General features: G+C 45.4%; 1 protein-coding gene across 1 annotated transcript in view; it reads left to right on the top strand.

Moving 5' to 3' along the window:
* Window positions 1–7,540: 7,540 nt before the first annotated feature.
* Window positions 7,541–20,726, top strand: part of LOC144799580 (C-signal-like) — a 166,830-nt gene continuing 153,644 nt past the window's right edge. Inside the window, exon 1 of the mRNA XM_078670954.1 lies at window positions 7,541–7,806. Coding sequence (XP_078527080.1) covers window positions 7,660–7,806 — 147 coding nt within the window. The 5' untranslated portion in view covers window positions 7,541–7,659. The remainder of the gene's footprint in view (window positions 7,807–20,726) is intronic.

Raw genomic sequence — 20,726 nt, 5'->3', positions numbered from 1 at the left:
CCGGGTGGGTGGATTCTCGGCTGCGGTGTGATGGGCTGTTTGGGGCATCGTGATTTGTACAGCAGACGGGACGTCATTCCGCACAGTGGAGGGTCTCTATTGGCTCGCTCTGTCGCAGAGGTGGGCACAAATTTCTGCTGGTTCACGTCGCTCCGCGGCGGATGGGAAATGGGCTATGTTTGCCCATTGTAATATGGCGGCCGCGTAGACCGCTGCCGGAGTGCGGAAAAGGTAATTTTCCGCCACCGCCAGCATCCGGGTTGTGCCTCCGACCACCATAATAATGAGCCAGACTTGACTGAGGAGACAGTGTTGGAAAAGGTTGGCAAGGGATTTAGCAAGGTAGGGAGTTGGTTTGCGAACCTTGAAAAAGGATTCCTTGGTTTTGTCTTGAAACCTCTCATTATAGTCTTGGCATGTGTGATTGGAATGTGGGGTATGATTAGAGCTTACAAGAGGTATAGATCCAGCAGATTGGAGAGATCATTGAGAGTGCAAGAGAGGCGAATGGGAGAGACTGCAGGACAGTCAATATAAGAATCTTAAAAACATGGAGCTACTCAGAAGAGGAAGAATGGCAACAAGTTCTGTTTAAGTTGGTTCTTTCCCCAAGGATGGTGTAGTTTGTGATGACACAGGTCATCAAAGGGGGGGACTGATAGAGCGCCATGTAATTCAAGAAAATTGTAGAGGTGCATCATAACCTCAGTAGTCAGCACCCGCATATTTAGAGGACTGTGTTAATGTGTGACTTTTAAGATGTAGTACTAGGCCGGGATCAGTGCAATATGTAGTTGTGTGCTCACATTATTCGAAAGACTAATGTAGTGCTTTAACTGAGAATATGCCTTAAGTAATGCAGAAATTATTGCTTCACGTGTAAAATGTTGCATTGGGTTTAAACGTGCCATATTAAAGTTGCACGTGTAGGTTGTTTATTAATGAAACAATTGTGATGCTCTAATATGAGAAGAATAATATCTTAGAAATATGATTAAATGTAATGCTTTGGAACAATTAATGTAATGCTTATGCGGTAATGTTAGAAATGCATTTAAACGTGTGAAGGCTTGAAAACATGATAATGCCAGCAGAGGCCTAACTGTATTTTCTTAGCTTAGCTATCAATGTAGATCTGAAATGAGTAATTTTCCTTGGGAAAAAGCTCCTTTTGCAGTTGAATTTCGAATTGTAACTTAGAGCGTGTGCAAGGTTGCTTCTCATACATTTCTGCTGCAGGTACAAGGACACGAAGCTTGTTAGGTAGAATAATCCATTGTTTAGGAGTAAGGTAGGTAGGAGTGAGAACGAAGTGAGTGGATTGGAATGCAAGGATGCTACATTTGGCGGTGAAGGTGATTGGGACCCAAGGACACAGCAACGGTTTTTGGATGAAGTCGACGGTTTACTGGAAAAATTCAGGAGCAAGCACCTGCCTACAGGGGTGTGTTTAGGGCGTGTCTACTCTTTTTGGGATTTTGTAGTAGGGACAGCACCCCGAGGGTGGAGAGCAGACCTTAGACTGACTGGGGAGAGACAGGCAGGAGAGGGATGTAGGAAGGAGCATCTTAGAACGAGCTCTGTAGCTTAGGCTACTTACCTACAAAAAGTGAGTGCACTTCTTAGGAAGTCTTCACAGCTGACACCTTTTTCTCTTGCCTAGGAGGGATGTCAGATAGGGATGTCACTTTAGAGTAGTGTAGGGACAGACTAACCTTTTCTTTCCTTTTGAAATAAATGCAGTCCAGACTTCAAGTGGGTACTGTCATAGTGTGCCTGTTGCTTCTTGAACTTACACCGATTTTCATACTTAGTCGTCTGAGTCTCTTGCTTAGGATTATATTTGTATTAGTGCCAGTTTATTTCCTAAACCTCTTGCTGAGGTGCTTGTATGTTCAGTTATTCTTGGCTTTGTAATACGTTTTTAAACTTTATTCCGTAGTCAGTGATCTTTTAAAATTGATTTAATTGATTATTTGCAAAGCTGTTAAACGTTATGACTTTGAGAATCTTCCCTTTACACTTCTTAGCAGACAAAAGGATTCAGTCGACAATGGATTCTAAAGATTGGTAAAATAAAAATCTAGTTAAGAATCTGGCCTTACCACTCATAAAAGGGGTACTTTGTAGTTTTAGTTTTGTGCACTAGTGAGGTGTTACTAAGAGAAGCTTGCACTGTTGCAACTCCTGTCATATCAGCTCTGCGTTCGTTAATGAAGATTTGTATTTGTAAAAGAGTAGGGTCTGCTTCCTATGGTTACCCCCACTTTTTGCTGTGATTCTCAGTTTTTTTTACTTTAGTCTGGCTGTGGCCCTGCTAATCAGGCCCACAGCCTAGCTGTTCTCTCTCTAAATTGATACCATGTACGTTAGGTACATACCAGATTGGTTACTGGGTCACCCTTGTGAGCCCCTGTATAGTGTACCCTAGGTACCCAGGGCATAGGTGCACCCTAGGCCTACCAGGGGCTGCAGCATGTATTGTGCCTCCCCTGGTTTGCCTTCCAAACTGACACCACAGGTCTGTTCACACAGCCTGGGTAAGGTGGTAATCACCCTGGGTAATCACCCCTTACTTAGATATAGTACCCCTATATCTATATACGTATATAGACACATATACACCTATAAGTCACTCCTTGACAATCCTGGAAGCAGAGTGCTTGGTCTTATATGAGAGGGTGCCCTAGCATGAGCTGCGCCCCTCCTCAGCTTTCGGAACCATCTCCTTATAGCTGTTCTATGATATAGCCATACCATATACTCTTCAGTGCATTATAATCCTCGCGGTTAATGCTAACTTTGGTTTGGCTTTATCAAAACATGTTGTGTAAGGTGTCAAACACTTTGGAATACTACCCCCCTCCCAGTCCTGGTGGCGGGGGTAGCATTCCACCCTTCTAGAGGGAGAAGACATGTAGTTACTGGTAAATCCGGTTAAAGTTAAACAGAGCCTCAGCATCACAAAATGGATGCTGCTGCCACAGACACGAGTCTGCCCTCCTGCTGCTGGATAAAACTCCAGCAGGGGAGGCCTGGACAGTAGGTTTCCTGTCCAGGGAGGTGCTGGCACCTCCCCAGACAGGCTTTAGAGTATTGGGGCAGGGAGGGCCAAATTTAGTGAATGCTTTCCAGACACTGCCTGGGGCACACAAGACTCTCGGTGCATTTCTCAGTTCAAACCGGTTGCTGGGGCACTCTGCCCCAGCTCTGGCGTGAAACTGGACAAAGGGAAAGGGGTGTAACCACCCCCTTCCCAGGTCCACCCATAGGAGGGACCTTGAAGGTAGTCCAGCCCCTAAACTTAGTAGAAGTATAGGATCCCAGTCCCTAGGACTTTAGATTACCCTGGACGAAACTCTGAAACATAAATCCTGGACCTTCGACATTCCATTTTGACTGGAAGACGGAAGACATCTCCCTTGTGGTCAAGGAGTGACCACCCTGTTCAAACAGGCACCAACAGCAACATTGCCGGTCTGCATTTTCGAGGCTCCCGCCGGATCCCGAAGAATCTGCGACACAGGACACAGACTTCCAGACATGTCTGACCCCGAACTTCGCTCACAGCAAAGCTGAGATCCATGGCAGACACGAGAGACGTGGGACCGGAACTCCTGGACATCCTGCATTTTGCAATCTGCACTCACTTCCTGAGGTATCCCAAAGTTGTGCATTGGGGTGCTTGAGGCCTCCAGGCTTGCTCCAGCTTCCCTACAAAGGAGAAGCGCCCCAGACCTAGCTGGTCTGCAACAAAGCCAATCTCGACATCCTGCGTGGATTGCGTTTGCCAGCGCTTGTTGGGTCCATTCTGGATATCAACACCGCAGTCAACTAGATCCTTTGTGGGACAGCTCAAATCCAGCTCCTGGTCCTCGTCGACGCCTCCTGGACCTCGTGGCTGAAGAGACAAGCTTCACCTTTTCACCTGAAATCACCCAACATTGGCTGGCGCTTTCCATCGCCATCCTGGTCACTGGCAAGTGACCCAGACTCTGTCCCTTCTGCTTTCAGGTTCTTCAGATCTTCGATCCCCTCTTGGATCCACCTGGACACTTTTCCTCTGGACGCATGCAGCACTTCTTTGCAGCCCTCCACTGAAATTGACGACGAAACCCGACATCAAAAGACACCTATGCACCCGGCTTCCGTGGGTGAGGTGTAACACAAGTACTCTGGTAGTCTCTAGGATATTAACCCTGCTAGTGTCTAAGGGGCACATGCATCATTGAGACATTTTGCACTTCTTAATTTGCGAAAAATACCGAATTGCAAATTAAGAATTGCAAAATGCTATGCATCATTTTTTTTGGTATTTATTTGTGATTCTGTAAAAATTGCAATTTTTACCGAATCCCAAATAAATACCGAATTCTTAAGTGCATTTTCGCAATTCCCATTGATTCCTATGGGCCAAAAGGCCCATAGGAGTCAATGGGAAGGCATTTACAGATTCGCAATTTGTTGATGCATTCCAAGGGTGCAGGGGGGGGGCCAAAGGACCCCCCCTTGCACCCCTGAAATGTATTTGAAAGTGCATGTTTCACACACACATGTCCTAAGGACATGTGTGTCTGTAACATGACAGTTTAAAAAATGCATTTTTTTGCTTTTTGACAGATTTTCGCAAATTACCACGAGGTTCAACCTCGTGGTAATTTGCACTTCCAATTTCAAAATTTGCATTTTTTTTTAAATGATGCATTGCATTTAAGGAATCGCACAAATGCGATTCCTTAAATGCATTTGCATTTTTAAGAAATGCAAAAAAATGCGAATATTGGAAAAGAGTTTGATGCATCCCAAAAACGTATTTAGGAAGTGCAAACGGCCGAATTTACCGATTCGCACCGTTTGCACTTCCTAAATAGGTTGATGCATGTGCCCCCTTGTCTAAGGTTTCCATCGTAGTCCATCCAGAAGTATCCTTAAATTGTAAATTTGTGACTTGTTTGTTTCCCATAAAAAGTCAATGGTAACCCGTGGCTGTGTTTAGACACTGCACGTGTCTCCCGTGGGCCTCCTACTTCCTAACCCTTGGTTGTTCCTAGAAGCCCCAGCGATTCCCTAGGCCCTAGGCCTGCTTTCTATCTCAGACGGGGTTCTTATTCCACTATTTTAGTATATGGTTTGTGAGGCCCCTAGGGCAAAATGTATACTGTGCAACTTATCGTATGCTAAATGAGATCCGTGTATTGTTCCATTCTATAACTTCATTTGGCCACCTCGGGCCTTAAAAGTACGTTAATACAATCATAAAAAAAGAACAAGCAAGTTAATAAACAGCATAAAATAGTGCAATACAATCATGTATTCTACAGTTTTTACAATTAAAAAATGTGATTTAACCATCCCTAGAATAAGATAAAACAACTTCAAAATTCATTGAAAGTTATCGATATTAAAAACTAAGTTAATAAGTAATACAAATTACCACATTATATGTGCCTTCATGGATTTCTTTAACAGACAGGCAAACATAGGTCTCCACACATAAATATTTTTTTTAACTCCAACGCTTATGCCACATCCCACTCAGAAAGCGCGAGACAGCAAAAACAATAGGGGGATGGGTATCGTACTTTAAGATCCTAAAGGCTTGAACACAGTGTCTAAATCCTAGGTTTCTACAGATTGGAATTATCCATCGTTTGCGGGATACAATATAAGCGGGGCAGAGGAAAAACACGTTAATTTCAGACTCTGTCTTATATTTACACGCCGGGCAATTTTGATTCTTTGCATTATCCCATTTGCTGGTGAACGACATAAGTGGAAGAGTGCCCAATCTGAATTGAATGTATAGTTTCCTGGCCTGGGGAGGATAGATCAAATCTAAAAACTCTTCTTTCACTTGTAGAAACTATATTGTCAAGCGGCGAGGAGTAGAACTTACTTGGAGGATTGTCAGGTTATGATACCTATAGTGTTGCGCCAGATCTACCCTAGTTGTTAATGGGCACGCTATATCCGGTACTTCCCAGAGTTCCTGCCTCCCTATTCTGGTACTAAGAGCCCTTATGTGGCTAAGACAAGGGATTTTCTTATTACTCAGGATAGGCAAAACCTCCCTGAGTTCGTCTCTATAACAAGACAGCTCTGGTGTTGCCCATAGCCTTTGCCAGTACATGAGGGGCCTTAGAGCAATCTCTTCATCAATGGGTAGTAGCCCTAAATCCATGCGGAGGGGAACTAAGGGTGTGCTAGGGGGGAGTCCCACCAAATTCCTCATGAAAGAATGCTTTACTTTCATAAGTGTACCCACAATTCAGCCCCATAGAAGTTGGCCCCCCTAGGCTGTGCTTTATAAATTTCAATAATAGGGGCGGCTGGCTTAAACGTAGCCAGTCTGTGCATTTTCATTACCTCCCCCCCCCGCTGTTTGCGTTAACTTTAAGCTTGCCCTGGCCAATTTGATATCCTTGTATTGTACTTTTACCTCTGACCTCATAAAGAGTGCATAGGGGTTGTGTTTAGAATAAATACATATATATTTGATATATACCTTGTGTGGTGTGCTTTCATTTGGTACTCAAGGGATTATAGTTGGTAAAACAACTAGCTTAATTCGCTCTCTGAAGTCTTAGCCTGAAGACTGCTCGTCACAGCTACCCTAAGATAGCTTTCTATAAGGTTGACTTTACAACCACCATCAATAAGGGTCAATTAGACTGGTGCAAGGTGCCCACTAGAACTAGTGGACAGCATATGTCAGGCTAACTTCTCACAGTATTGTTGACAAAACAGCCAATCCATTTTGTTTTTCTTGAGCTTTTCTTTTCCCTCACTGTTCTCTTCCTACACCTCTTGTTTATCTTTTTAGCCTTTCTGGATTTCATTTCCCCCTCTCTGCCTTTGTTTCTGTCGTTCATCTTCTTTGACTTCGATTTATTTCACTTCTACTTATGTCATATTCCTCCCTCTCCTGCAGTTTAACTTTTTTTCAGTCCACGGACATCCTTTGTAGGTTGATTTAACTTTTTATTTTCGGTACTTCTCTTATTTATTAATTATTTATGCAATTGTATATAGAACGGACATTACCCCAAGGTGCTACAGCGCTTTGCAATATAAATATTTCCTTTCGTTACACGGATGTTAAAGGTGGTTTAAAATTAACAAACACTACCACAGTAGGTAAGAGGTCATGAAATTACAAAAGGTAAATCATTACAGAAATCACATTAATAAAAACAAAAAAGAGGATGCATAAGAAGCATATACAGCAGTGAAAGGTTGAGGTAGTGTGGGCGTCTGTGCCAGGAGTTGATTGCAGTGTCTTACATAAAATAGGGGGTGTGGAGGAGGAGGACTTTCAGGTTAGTTTGGAAAGTCGCTACCGAGGCTGTGCGGAACCAAAGCAAGCCCCGGGGCGCATGACGGGGCAAAAAGATCGCCTACTTCGATGTTTTGTGTTAGAAGAATGATAATTACTGTTGCTGTTTTTTTAAATCTGGCAAATGCACACATAAAGGTCGAGGCTGCTATTGGGTGAGAGAGCCAGTTAAGGGTCAGACACCGGAAGGGTCTGCCGCGATGACGCATTGAACGAGGGGCGGGGTTGATTGTGTAAGGGTGAGTGGGGCGAATGCTTCAACTTATAGCGGCTGCAGCCGAGAGAACTTTCCTGCAGTCAAGAGAACTTTCATTTGAAAGAAGATGTCGTCTCCACTAGCGCGCACCATTCTTATAACCGGCTGTAACCGGGGCCTTGGGCTAGAAATGGTCCGACAGCTGCTGGCAAAGCCCAACGCCCCCGAGCAGATCTTTGCCACCTGCAGGACCCCGGAATCGCCTCAAAGTCAGGTAAAGTCCTCGAGTAGGGATAATTTGTGCTGGAAGTGGGGAAGGGGGGATCCCTCCTTCCGACCCACCTGGGGCTTATTTACAAGCCCCTTGAACTGCCGGTACGTCACTTTTTCCCGTATTAAAAGTGACGCACCGTGGCGCTAGGGGCTTGTAAATAAGCCCCCCCCCCCCACCTGTTTTTAGTTTTATTGAGGCAGATGTTGCTGTTGACGTGAAGGGGTAAGGGTGCCTTCAAGGGAATTCGTTTAAGTAGAGTTAACCGCTTATGATATAGCTTGCAAGGATAAATTAATGATCCTCATAAGAATTCAATTCAACTAAGTAAGTTAAGGTCAAACATACATAACTACATAAAATGACAAACATAAACACAAGCCAGGTGTATAGAGAAAAGAATTTATCAAAAAGATTTTTAAAAATTCATTAGATATACAGAACATGAAATAGGACTGCAGGTTGACATCCAATCTAGTGATAAGCAACTCAACAGAACCTATTGACACCTATCCCAAAGTATAATGAAAAAACAAAAGGAATAAGGCGGAGGTCAAAAGTAGGGATAATTTGTGCTGGAAGTGGGGAAGGGGGGATCCCTCCTTCCGACCCACCTGGGGCTTATTTACAAGCCCCTTGAACTGCCGGTACGTCACTTTTTCCCGTATTAAAAGTGACGCAACGTGGCGCTAGGGGCTTGTAAATAAGCCCCCCCCACCTGTTTTTAGTTTTATTGAGGCAGATGCTGTTGCTGTTGACGAGCCGGTGCCTTGGCGGGAGTGGATACATTTAAACGCTATTGCAGCAAAACATTGGTCAGGTTGAGACACAGTTGAGGTTTCGGGGGCGTGGCGTGGGGTTGAGGGGGAGGGGAGTTGCAGGCATGATGACAACAATGGGGTAGGCACGAGGTTGGAAAGCAGAGAGTTTGAAAGAGAGAGTTTGGAATGGTTTTTGTTAGGTCTCGCCTACAGCAGTGCTGTAGCAATGCTTGTTTGGCGAGATTATAATAAGGCTTTTAAAAGTCTACCCAAACTGCGGATTAGGTACAGTGCATCTGAGCCAGGCACGTGCACATCGCCAGCCACATCGCACACCATTTGTCTGAGCCTCGGCATCAGACTTCAAAGGAAGCCGCTCCCCCGCCCCCCACCACGCAATGCCGAGAGCTTGTTGAGCTTGTTTTTAACTTCAGCGCGAGGCACGCGCTGGTTATTTTTTGGATCCTTTATCTGCATTATAGAAAGAAATGTAAGACCGGGGCCCTCTTGAGGCAACATGCGTGCGCACACTTGTTACTTAATTTTCCCCAGTAGTTCAAGAAACCCTCGGGACTCTCTCCTATCCGCTTGTTTACCTCGCTGGGTTCCATTTCTACCCTCCGGCGTACCTCGCCTGGTTCTATTTCTACCCTCCAGCGATTTGATTACTTCCCCGCTGTCTCACAAAGCCTCAGCCAGGGTCTGAGCCTGTCTGCCCCTGCCTGCTCTCGGTTTGTTGCACTGGGGGGAGCTCAGCTCCTCCTTACCCGGGATCACGTGGCTGCTTCCAGCCGACACTCGCCTGCCAGGCCCGGCTCTCCTTCCCACGGCCTGCTGAGCCGCGACTGTGTCTGCCGCACACGGGCCTCTCGGGAAGTCCACGAGAGCTGGAGTCAGCTCAGGCCCCGTGCGATACTTCCACAGCTCCGCTGCTGCGCTGGACCTCTCGCGCTTGTTTCTTTTGCGCAAGATCAAACACAATGATATAAAGTAAGGCTTGGTTCCCGAAACTATCTGCTGGCACCCGCCAAACTTAAGGCCCAAACCCCTTAACACATTTCCTAGACGGGGTGACATGCACCCCTCTTCGCCTCCTCTATATATATATATATATATATATATATATATATATATATATATATATATACAATTGTTGCTAAGCCTCTGTAAGCTCCCAGAGCGTGGCATGGACGGAAACGTGAGGCGGCTGCTATATCGGCCCTGCCACAGACCTGGGTGTGGCTCAATCTCAGCATTAGCTTAATACTTTTGGAATTATTCTTCCTCAGGAAAACAATTTCATCCCGCACTTAAACAGAGAAGCCTGTTACTCGGTCCCTCCTCCATGCCTGAAGATCTATCACTCACTAGTGTTTCTTCCTCCAGCCTCTCGCGAAGATCTATCCCTCACATGTGTTTCTCCCTCATATACTCTCCTGATGAAGTATTAGCCCACCTCCCTCTCGTGTTCCCCTCACACAGCTACTCGTGAGGCGCTCCCCGTGTTTCCTTCCCACAGCCCCTCGTGTCACTCCCCCGTGTTTCTCTCTCACAGACTCCTAGTGAAGTGTTCCTCACCCGCACCTCTCTGCCCTTACCTTCGTTCCTTCACACAGTCTTTCGTGACTCTGTCTCCCCCGTGTTTCTCTCTCACAGACTCTCCTGGTGAAGTATTCCTCCCCCCCCCACTCGTGTTTCCTTCACACAGCCCCTCGTGAAGCGCTGCCCCCGTGTTTCTCACCCTCTCCCTGTCGTGTTTCCTTCCCACAGCCCCACATGAAGCTCCGCCCCCTCTCCGCCCTTGTGTTTCTCACTCCAAGCCCCCCCTGTCACTCTGCCCCCGTGTTTCTCTCTCACAGACTCTCCTGATTAAGTATTCCTCACCCCCTCCCTGCCCCTGCCGTGTTAACTTCCCACAGCCCCTCGTGAAGCGTCGCCCCTCATGTCCCTCATGTCGCTCTGCCCCCCCCGCCGCTCTGCCACCCGTGTTTCTCTCACATACTCTCCGGATGAAGCATTCCTCCCCACTCGTGTTGCCTTCTCACAGGCCCTCGTGAAGTGCTGCCCCCGTGTTTCTCTCTCACAGACTCTCCTGGTGAAGTATTCCTCCTCCCACTCGTGTTTCCTTCCCACAACCCTTCGTGAAGCGCTGCCCCCTGTGTCGCTCTGCCCCTCGTGTTTCTCTCTCACAGACTTTCCTGATGATGTATTCCTCACCCCTCCCTGTCCCTGCCGTGTTTCCTTCCCACAGCCCCTCGTGAAGTGCCGCCCCCCTCTAGGCCCAGCGCTGCCTTTGAAGTCAGGTCTGTAGCGCTTGATGCCACCTTTGTTGCCAATTGGAGACCTTGGCAGCGCAAGGCTCGAGAGTTGTAAAATCCGTCCTCTTTGATGTTTCTCTTAATCATTTTACAATTCCGTACTAAATTCAATTAATTTCGACGAGCCTGGTTGTTGGCTTTCACCTTGTTTAGCTTGAGAGCAGCGCCAATATTTGGTCTGAGCAGGCCAAAAAAGCACTCCTCTCCAGAATATGAGCCTGTGCCTGCAGCCATCTCACAGCTAATATAGGTGCGGTCTGAAGTTCGCAAGTCGGTGGCCAACCAATTCGGCATGTGCAGTGCGCACCCTATGCTTAAGGCAAGTCATTCCTACTACCAATCAGCAGCAGGAATGGGCCCACCCCCAAGCCACTCCTCCTTATAAAGACTCCCTTTGACCTGAATGTCCCATTGAGGACTTTTGGAAGATTACTCCATTGTAATTAGAGACATCCCCTTGGCCTGAACGTCATTCGACCTTCGCTGCTCCCGTCCTAAATTACCTGCGTGGTAGATCCATTGCCCTACATTGGTCATGTCACATCAGCCCAAGTACCTCCGTCCACGACTTTCCACCCAACCCATTGATCAAGTGATTCCTCAATCCCACGAGGTTTCCACAGCAATTGCCTTCGGCACCTATTTTCTTGTCCTGAAAACGATCCCTGCATTCTTGTAGAGGGATTGAAACGTCGTCGACTTCCTGCCCACACCTTGACATAAATGAATATTTGTATCTATATGTGCTAGGATCCATTCATTTACTTTCTAGTGGTTCTAATGTTGAAATTGTTTGGCTAAAACTCGTGGTTGCCTGAAATATCTGTCATACTTATGTTCCCACTCGTAATTTTTTCTTTTAAATCTTACATTAAATATCATGTCCAATAGGACATATAAAAATAGACATAATTGTATTGCTATTTGTGTATACTACGAACTAATATCCTTTTTATCAGGGACCATTGTTCCTTGAAACAGTTAATACTCAAGATCCCAGAATATTACTGTGTTCCCTTGTATTTCTAAAATCTACTTAGCTAGACAAGAACACCTCTGGCTTAACCCCACACCAAATGTTTCTCCAACCTGGCTCACAGTTGAAAATAATCTTGCTTTACCACTCTCCCTCATGTTGTTACTCATGACTAAAAAGATAATAGTACAACACTCCTCCTTTATCCATGCTGGAACCTCCCAAGTCCTCCGGAAAATCAACAACAAACTTACGAATAAAATGAAGCACTCTACGTTAGCCTCACTGTGGCACAACGACATATCAAATAAGATAAGGGAAATGCTGTACTGTGAGAACAGGGAACAAAAAGGTATTCTTTTCATCAAAATCTTAGGGACACCCTCATATCCTCTATCTACCCTTCTCTCACATCAAACACACTTTTAACTTAGATGGCATTGACTTTCATACATTTCTGAAACTCAAGGTCATCTTAGCTAGACACAAACCTCTAAAAATAACAGATCTTCTGTCCAAACTAAACAAAGTAGTGATTGGTGGGCACCTAGCCTCCAAACTCTATCCTTTTTATAACCTAAGTCAATTCCCTAATGTAACCAATCCAAGATAAATGGGTGTCCTTAATAAATACTCATTATTCACCTCAAACTATGATCCTAAACTGGCCCTGTAGTTGGGCTAACCTAACGACCAACAAAATAGCCCCCTCACTAGCACAATGCAGATATTGGACTGCTTATATGTCCCACTGGACTCCCACCCAACTATTTAATATCGGACTCCAAGATACGAATCTTTTTCTGGAGTTGTGGAAAAGCCCCGGGTGCCCGTCAACATATGCTCCTCGACTGCTCATTCGTTAATGATTTCCTGTCTGGGGTCAGCATAACTATATCATGAATCATACATACTAAATGGCCACCTGCCCTCCCTTCCACTGTCCTAGGCTATCCCCCTTCTCCCCTGAGGTTCTCACATACTAGCACAGAAAATCACATCCTCTTAAATATTCTAGTAACAATAAGTCTTAAGTCCATTTTAGCCGAATGGAAGGGCCTCTCTAAATTATTAACCCATACCTGGTAGGCATGGATTCAATTCACCAGAGGTGCAGACAACTCCCTGAACACCTTGCAATCAAATTCAGCAAAGAAGTGGAACATCTGGGCACAACTGGAATGGAATGGAATGGAATGGAATTGGATTTATAGAGCGCATGGCTGCCCTTGAGCGTCCCAGCGCTAAAACAGTCGATAACAGAGCGAATGAGGAAGAAAAGATTAGGGAGCTTTGGGGAAAAGGAAAGTTTTAAGTAGTTTTCTGAACTTAAGGTATGAAGATTCCTTCCGTAGGGCTCTGGGCAGGGCATTCCACTTTTTTGCTGCATTCAGCGAAAAGCGACGACCTCCCGTGCGGGCCTTCCTTACTCTAGGAGTAACGGCCAGATTTTCTCCATCTGATCGAAGGGCACGAGTGGCTTTGTAAGGACGGATCAGTCCCCTGAGGGCTGTGGGGCCATTACCTTGGAGGGATTTATGGGCAATACACAGTGATTTGAAGGAAATTCGCTCCTGGATTGGGAGCCAGTGCAAGGCTCTAAGCAGGGGTTTAGCTGAAACCCATCTGGGGACTCCCATAAGGAGCCTTGCTGCGGCATTCTGAACCCGCTGTAAGATGTTAATCGTGGCCAGAGGTGCCGCCAGGAGGAGGGCATTGCCATAATCCAATCTGGCCAGGATTAGGCCCTGGATCAGAAGTTTTCTTGATTCGAAAGGAAGCAGGGGGAGGACCTTCCTTACGGCCCGCAATGATCCAAAGCATCCTCCCGCCACCTTCTGCGCATGGGTCATAAAGGTGAGTTGGGGCTCAAACCAAACCCCAAGACTCTTAACTTTCTCCTTTGGGGGTGGTAGGTCCCCCATACAGGGAGGCCAATGGTCGGAGGACAGAGATGGGAGAGGGTGACCCATGACCATAATCTCGGTCTTCGCTCCATTGAGTCTAAGTTTGGAGGCAGTCATCCAAGAAAAGATAGCTGACAGGCAACTTGACAAATCAGATGGGTGTCCCCTTTGTTGTGACAGCGTACACGTACATGGACTCGTACATATCCGACTACCTCCCACCATAGAGCTGCTTCACCTTTCAACTCTCCATTAAACAACTGTAATCCCCCAATACCTATGCTGCCTTATGTACCTGTCCTTACAAAATACCCACACAAAAACTAACTACATCCCTCCCAGGGGCCCAACCTAACCCTTAACCAAACCTCTCCCCATTCCCCTTCGACATCTAGTCCCTCCCTAACCCTCTCTCCCAATACCCTCCACTGTTTCCCCTTCCACTCTATCTCTTCTCACTCCCTCAGTTCAAACTCTGTATCTTCCTTCTAGACACTTTTCATTTTATTTCGGGCTTACACTTGACACCCACAGCAGAACCTCCAATAATATTTTGAGTATATGCTATGACTCTTTTACTCATTTTACTCAGACCATAACTTTGCAAATTGACCCCGCTACATCAGACAATTCTTTTTGTTTTACTATATTGTTTTATTGTTTCATGAAAACATAATAAAACAGTTCTGACATTTACAAAATATGTGTGGCATGTTGGTAACTGTAACCGAGACAACGAGTTCAGTGTCTGAAAATGTCACCCACCAGCGAGATGCTACAAGCAAGTCAACTGAGGTCTCTGGCACCAGGATGCCTTCCCATTATATTATTTTGTCGTCAGTTTAACTCTTTCGTTTGTACACTGTTGTGATTTGCAAAATATGTCTTGCCTTTTTGTACCCAACTCTTACCATGGATTCAGTTATTTCTTAGAAAGCTCAACCAAGAATCATTGCCAGAGTCACTTGTTCTGGCTCTAACCTGCTAATGCATGCAAACAAAGGCCTGCATAAATGCTGTTTGCTTGTGATAGCTCATTAAAAGCCAGACAAGTTTTCTTTGCCACTGCTTGTTACTAATAGAAATGATCCAAGTCTGGGTACAATATAAATGCTGGATATTGAAAAAAGGATATTATTTGAACATAGCAGCAGGTAAGGTTGTTAGCATCATACTTTTTTAGGTCGAGCCTAGAGCATGCGCTGCGAGACATGTTGTAGTGGAGTATGGAATAGAAGCCCCGCCCACTCTCCGCCCACATTTGTCATTGGCTTGTGTTATTGTCCTTCGTAAATGATAGATAAACATCAAGGCTTGTTAGTCTTGTAAGCACTATTTTCTTTATTGAGTTTCTCTTACTTCAGGCAGCACATGGGCGCCCGCTTTCAATAACCACACAGGCGCCCACTTTCACAGTAACACGGGTGCCCGCTTTCACTATAACACGGAGCCCAGTATTATCTCAATTGTCCACCCACTCATCCCTGATTAATCTCACCCTTGTGTCTGTTTCTTCCCCCTCCCACCAACCAGACCTAAAGCCCAGCCTCCTCCACTATGATAGTCTATGTTGCCCAAATCCTAGCTTGTTATTTTATACTTGCCTCGTTCCTTCGTTGACCCTTTGTAGCCTTTTTCGTTTGTTTTATTTTTTTCTGCAGCCTGGCTCTCTTCTAGAAGGCCAGTAACTTCACCGAAGGGTAACGTAAAGTTCACTTAAAACTTAACCCAAACACGTTCACAAATTTCTTCACTGTAAATGCATTTTCCAAGGGGCATGTTATGGTTTTTAAAGTTCTGCTAATAATTTTGTCCTCTTCGTGCAGCTGGTCAGTCTCAAGCACCTCCGTTGCTCCCTCACCCCGCCGACTAACCATTGTTCCCCCCACTGTCTCCTTTGTTGCTCTCCAACACCTAGTGGCACTGCTTTTCCCCTTTCCTCCACGTGCTACTGCTCCCCTTCCTCCTCCCACTGCTACTAGCCCTACTCATCGCACTGCCCCCACTTCTCTTCTCACTCGTCATCACACTGCTGACGCTCTTTTGTTTATTCACATTTCATTTCTTTTCAAAAACTTCTCCAACCTCCCATAACTGCCCTTCATCAGCTTTCCTCCTTTTTTGTAACTGATTGTTCTTTTTTCTGCACCGTCATAAGCCCGCCCACTCCCTGACATTCAGCGCCCCTCCTTTGATTTTGACTTCTCGACTCGCTGAAAAGCTTTCTACTCCAGGAGACATTACTGTGATGCTCCCTTCCACCACCATTTATTGTAATGTTTGTGTTGGACCTCACAGCACTCACTATTCAAACTTGTGATCCAATAACTAATTTGGCACTTTATAAAAAAAGTTTAAAAAATAAGTACTAGCAGCCTGTAGGCACCACAGCTCAATCTGAGGGTGCTAAATGAACATAGCATAACAATATATTCACTCATCATATAGGAATATTACCCACCAACCCCACACACCTCTCTTTAGGTTTTGACACACAACCTCCCCCACACACACACACCCCCACACACACAACCCCCACACACAACCCCACACACACAAACCCCCCACACACAAACCCCCCCACACACAAACCCCCCCACACACAAACCCCCCCACACACAAACCCCCCCACACACAAACCCCCCCACACACAAACCCCCCCACACACAAACCCCCCCACACACAAACCCCCCACACAACCACAAAACAACCCCACACCACACAACCCCCCCACACACAACCACAACCCCACACACATAACACACAACCCCCCACACACACAACCCCCCCACACACACAACCCCCCCACACACAACCCCCCCACACACACAACCCCCCCCCCCACACACAACCCCCCCCCCCACACACAACCCCCCCCCACACACAACCCCCCCCACACAACCCTCCACACACACACCCCCCACACAGACAACCCCCCACACAGACAACCCCCCACACAGACAACCCCCCCACAGACAACCCCCCCACAGACAACCCCCCCCACAGACAACCCCCCACACAGAACCCACCCCCACGCACACACAACCCCACACACACAACCCCACACACAGGACCCCCCACACACACAACCACAACCCACACACAACCCCACACATCTACAACCCCCACACACAACCACAACCCCACAACCACAACCCCACACACACAACCCCACACACACAACCCCCACACACACCAACACACAAGCCCCCCACACACACACAACCCCCCCCCACACACACATGCAAACCCCCACACACAACCCCCCCACACACACAACCCCCCACACACAACCCCCACACACACACCCCCCACACCCCCCAATCCCCCCCACACACAACCCCCCCACACACAACCACTCCCCCCACAACCACTCCCCCACAACCACTCCCCCCACACACAACCCCCCCACACACAACCCCCCCACACACAACCCCCCCCACACACAACCCCCCCCACACACAACCCCCCCACACACAACCCCCCCACACACAACCCCCCCACACACACACACAACCCCCCACACACATAACCCCCCCACACACACACAACCACACACCAGGATAGCAAAGCATAGCATAGCAAACCAAAACATAGCATAGCAAACCAAAACATAGCATGGCAAACCAAAACATAGCATAGCATAACAAAACATAGTATAGCATAACAAAGCAAAGCATAACAAAACATAGCATAACAAAACATAGCATAGCATAACAAAACAGCATAGCATAACATACAAAGCATAGCAAAACATAGCATAACTAATCAAAACCTAGCGTAACAAAGCATAGCTTAACAAAACACAACAGCATAGCATAAAAAACACAACAAAAGATAGCACAACAAAATATAGCCAAGCATAGCAAAACAAAGCATAGCACAGCATAACAAAACATAGCACAGCATAACAAAACATAGCACAGCATAACAAAACATAGCACAGCATAACAAAACAGCACAGCATAGCATAACCTAGCGTAACAAACAAAGCATAGCATAGCATAACAAAACATAGCATAACAAAACCTAGCATAACAAAGCACAACAGCATAGCTTAACGACATAGTCCAACATAGCATAGCATAACAAAATAAAGCAAAGCATAGCATAGCATAACAAAACATAGCATAGCTAAACAAACCATAGCATAACAAAGCACAGCATAACAAAACATAGCATAACAAAACACAACAAAACAGCATAACAAAACATAGCATGGCATAACAAAATAAAGCATAGCATAGCATAACAAAACAGCATAGCATAACAAAACACAACGAAACATAGCATAACAAAACATAGAATAGCTAAACAAAACATAGCATAGCATAACAAAGCACAGCATAACAAAACAGCATAACAAAACAGCATGGCATAACAAAGCATAGCATAGCATGGCATATCATAACAAAACATAGCATAACAACTATCGCACTCACTCTATTTATCGCCATCCTATCTATCTATCTATCTATGGCCCTCCCTCTATCTATCTATCTATGGCCCACCCTCTATCTATCGCCCTCCCTCTATCTATCTATCCATCTATCTATCTATCGCATCACCACAGCATCACTCAGGGGCACCACAACATCACTATGCACTACCACAGCATCACTGAACGCCACAGCATCACTTGTCGCCACCACAGCATCACTTGTCGCCACCACAGCATCACTCGTCGCCACCACAGCATCACTCGTCGCCACCACAGCATCACTCGTCGCCACCACAGCATCACTCGTCGCCACCACAGCATCACTCGTCGCCACCACAGCATCACTCGTCGCCACCACAACATCACTCGTCGCCACCACAGCATCAATCTGTGCTACCATTGAACAACAACTGGTTCAAATATGTTCTTTCAATGTTTCAAGCTTTATTACAAATGTCACAAAAATATGTTAATATTTCACTTCTGTTCTTGGATTTTCGTCACAATAAAATACACTGAACATAATCTTCACAAAAGTTATTTATAAAAGTATAAGCTATTGCCATTATAAATTACAATAACTTTTATGTAAGTATTAATTATTTAAAAAAATTAAAAGCCATTGTTATTTGTAATATCAATACATCTAAGTCACGTTAATACAACACATATTGCATTACAAATGCTATAGGTGTCACAGTTGCGAAAGTTATAACTCTTGGCATTGTAGATGACAAAGCTATTAATTTCGCTATTTTCAAAACCAACACATAAATAAAAAATGTGTCATTTACATTGCCAATAGCTCAAACTTTCCTAATGCGAGACCTATTGCATTGCAAATGCTTGTTTAGTATGCTTTGTGAAGAAGGGTTGTTTAGTGGAGCTAGGTTTGGATAGTTACAAGATAGATAGCAAGGACAGATTGATTTAGTATGTAAGGTTTTAGCCAAGGTTTTGCTATTAACTGTGCACAGGCGCGCAATACCCATTGGACTCAAAGGGCTTCTGCCCCTCCTCCTCGTGTGTGGCAGCCCTGGATGAGACAGCTTCCCAGGCGCACACACACAGCCGCACCTGAGCACTTCACAGGTCTTTAAAATACCATTTGCTTGTTAATGAGGCCTTGCTGTTGTTTCACCCGTTCTGAGAGCCCCTGCAGCTCCACTCTACCTATTGAGTAAAGATTCAGCACCCCCCCCCGACATTTTTTCTTAGCCCCCCCTGAAATTTGGCTCTAGTTGCGCCTCTGACTGTGCACCTGTTTCATTAAAGCTGCCTTTTACACACTATCAAGCAGTCAGTTCATGAATGCGCACAATGAAAAGTGCCCTCTCCATGGGACAGATTGTTCAAGACTTTCATATGCCGCAAAATCATGCAAAGTGGCGCAAAATCTTGATAATATATTTACTTTCCAGAGCAAACATTTTTTTTCTGCTGGAAAGTTGCCTTTGTTTAGCACTCTGTCTGCATCATTGATTCAAATAGGTGTTTCATGAGTGGGACTTGGACTTTCGCCACCTACTATTTTGATGCAAAGCTGCTTCCACAGAGATTCTCTAACCTGGTTTAGCATCGAGAAATTAATCCTCCTACAGGAGAAATGTTTTAATATCTCCTACCATTTCAACATTTGTTTGAGTGGTACGGTACTTTAGAGGAATTAAAAAAATAACTTAGCGCAATATTTGGTACTGGAAGCATACACTTATAGTACAAAACCAATGCTAGACGGCATACACCTTTACACTATGTTGTGTGCAGCGCAACACATGCATTATGTAAAGGATGCTGTGTTGTGTTACACTTTAATAAATCTGTCCCCTGGCGTGCTGTGGTGGGTGAGGGAGGTTTCTTATTTTCATTTCGGGCTGGGCCAAATGCAAATGCCTTACTTAAATGAACAAGAACTCTCCTTTTGTTCGCGTCTCAGCCTTTCTGGGACCTGGATTGACCCTGATGCTGCTCTACAGCACACATATGTTATACAGAGGCTTTGAATCATACAATTGTTTTAGTCTGTATATAGGATGTTGCATAAGACCATGACAGATACAAAAAATTGGAATCGCGTCATCCATACTTGTATTGTTACATGTTAAAAGCCTCTGGCCTGGGGTCATATAAAGTAATAGTTTAAAATGTGTGTGGTGTCTACAGGTCTGAATGGCTTGGGTTGTCTGTACTAATAAGTCTTTATTACCAGCCAAAGACCTCAGAGTAACAAAAGATTGAGAAAAAAAGGTTCTAAACTTAAGCTTTGCAGTTTGAATGTGGCTCCTTGAGACTGGATCATAACTCAATGCGCTATATTACTAGGATCATATCTTTTGATCTACAAGTAGCACAAGGGTCTCTGCACCAAAAGCAGTAACCCTTTGAGCTGTCAACATAAAATACAAATAAGTGACTTGCAGTTACACGTAGTGCTCTGACACAAGCACAATAGCACATATGTTGTCTTTTGCAATCTGACTGGATTCAGGAAACTCAAACAAAAACCAATCGAAGATCTTA

The sequence above is a fragment of the Lissotriton helveticus genome, chromosome 12 (genome assembly GCF_964261635.1).
Source record: "Lissotriton helveticus chromosome 12, aLisHel1.1, whole genome shotgun sequence".
In the NCBI taxonomy this organism is placed as follows: Eukaryota; Metazoa; Chordata; class Amphibia; order Caudata; family Salamandridae; genus Lissotriton; species Lissotriton helveticus.
The sequence above is the reverse complement of the archived record's forward strand: the minus strand, read 5'-3'. Positions and strand labels throughout refer to the sequence as shown.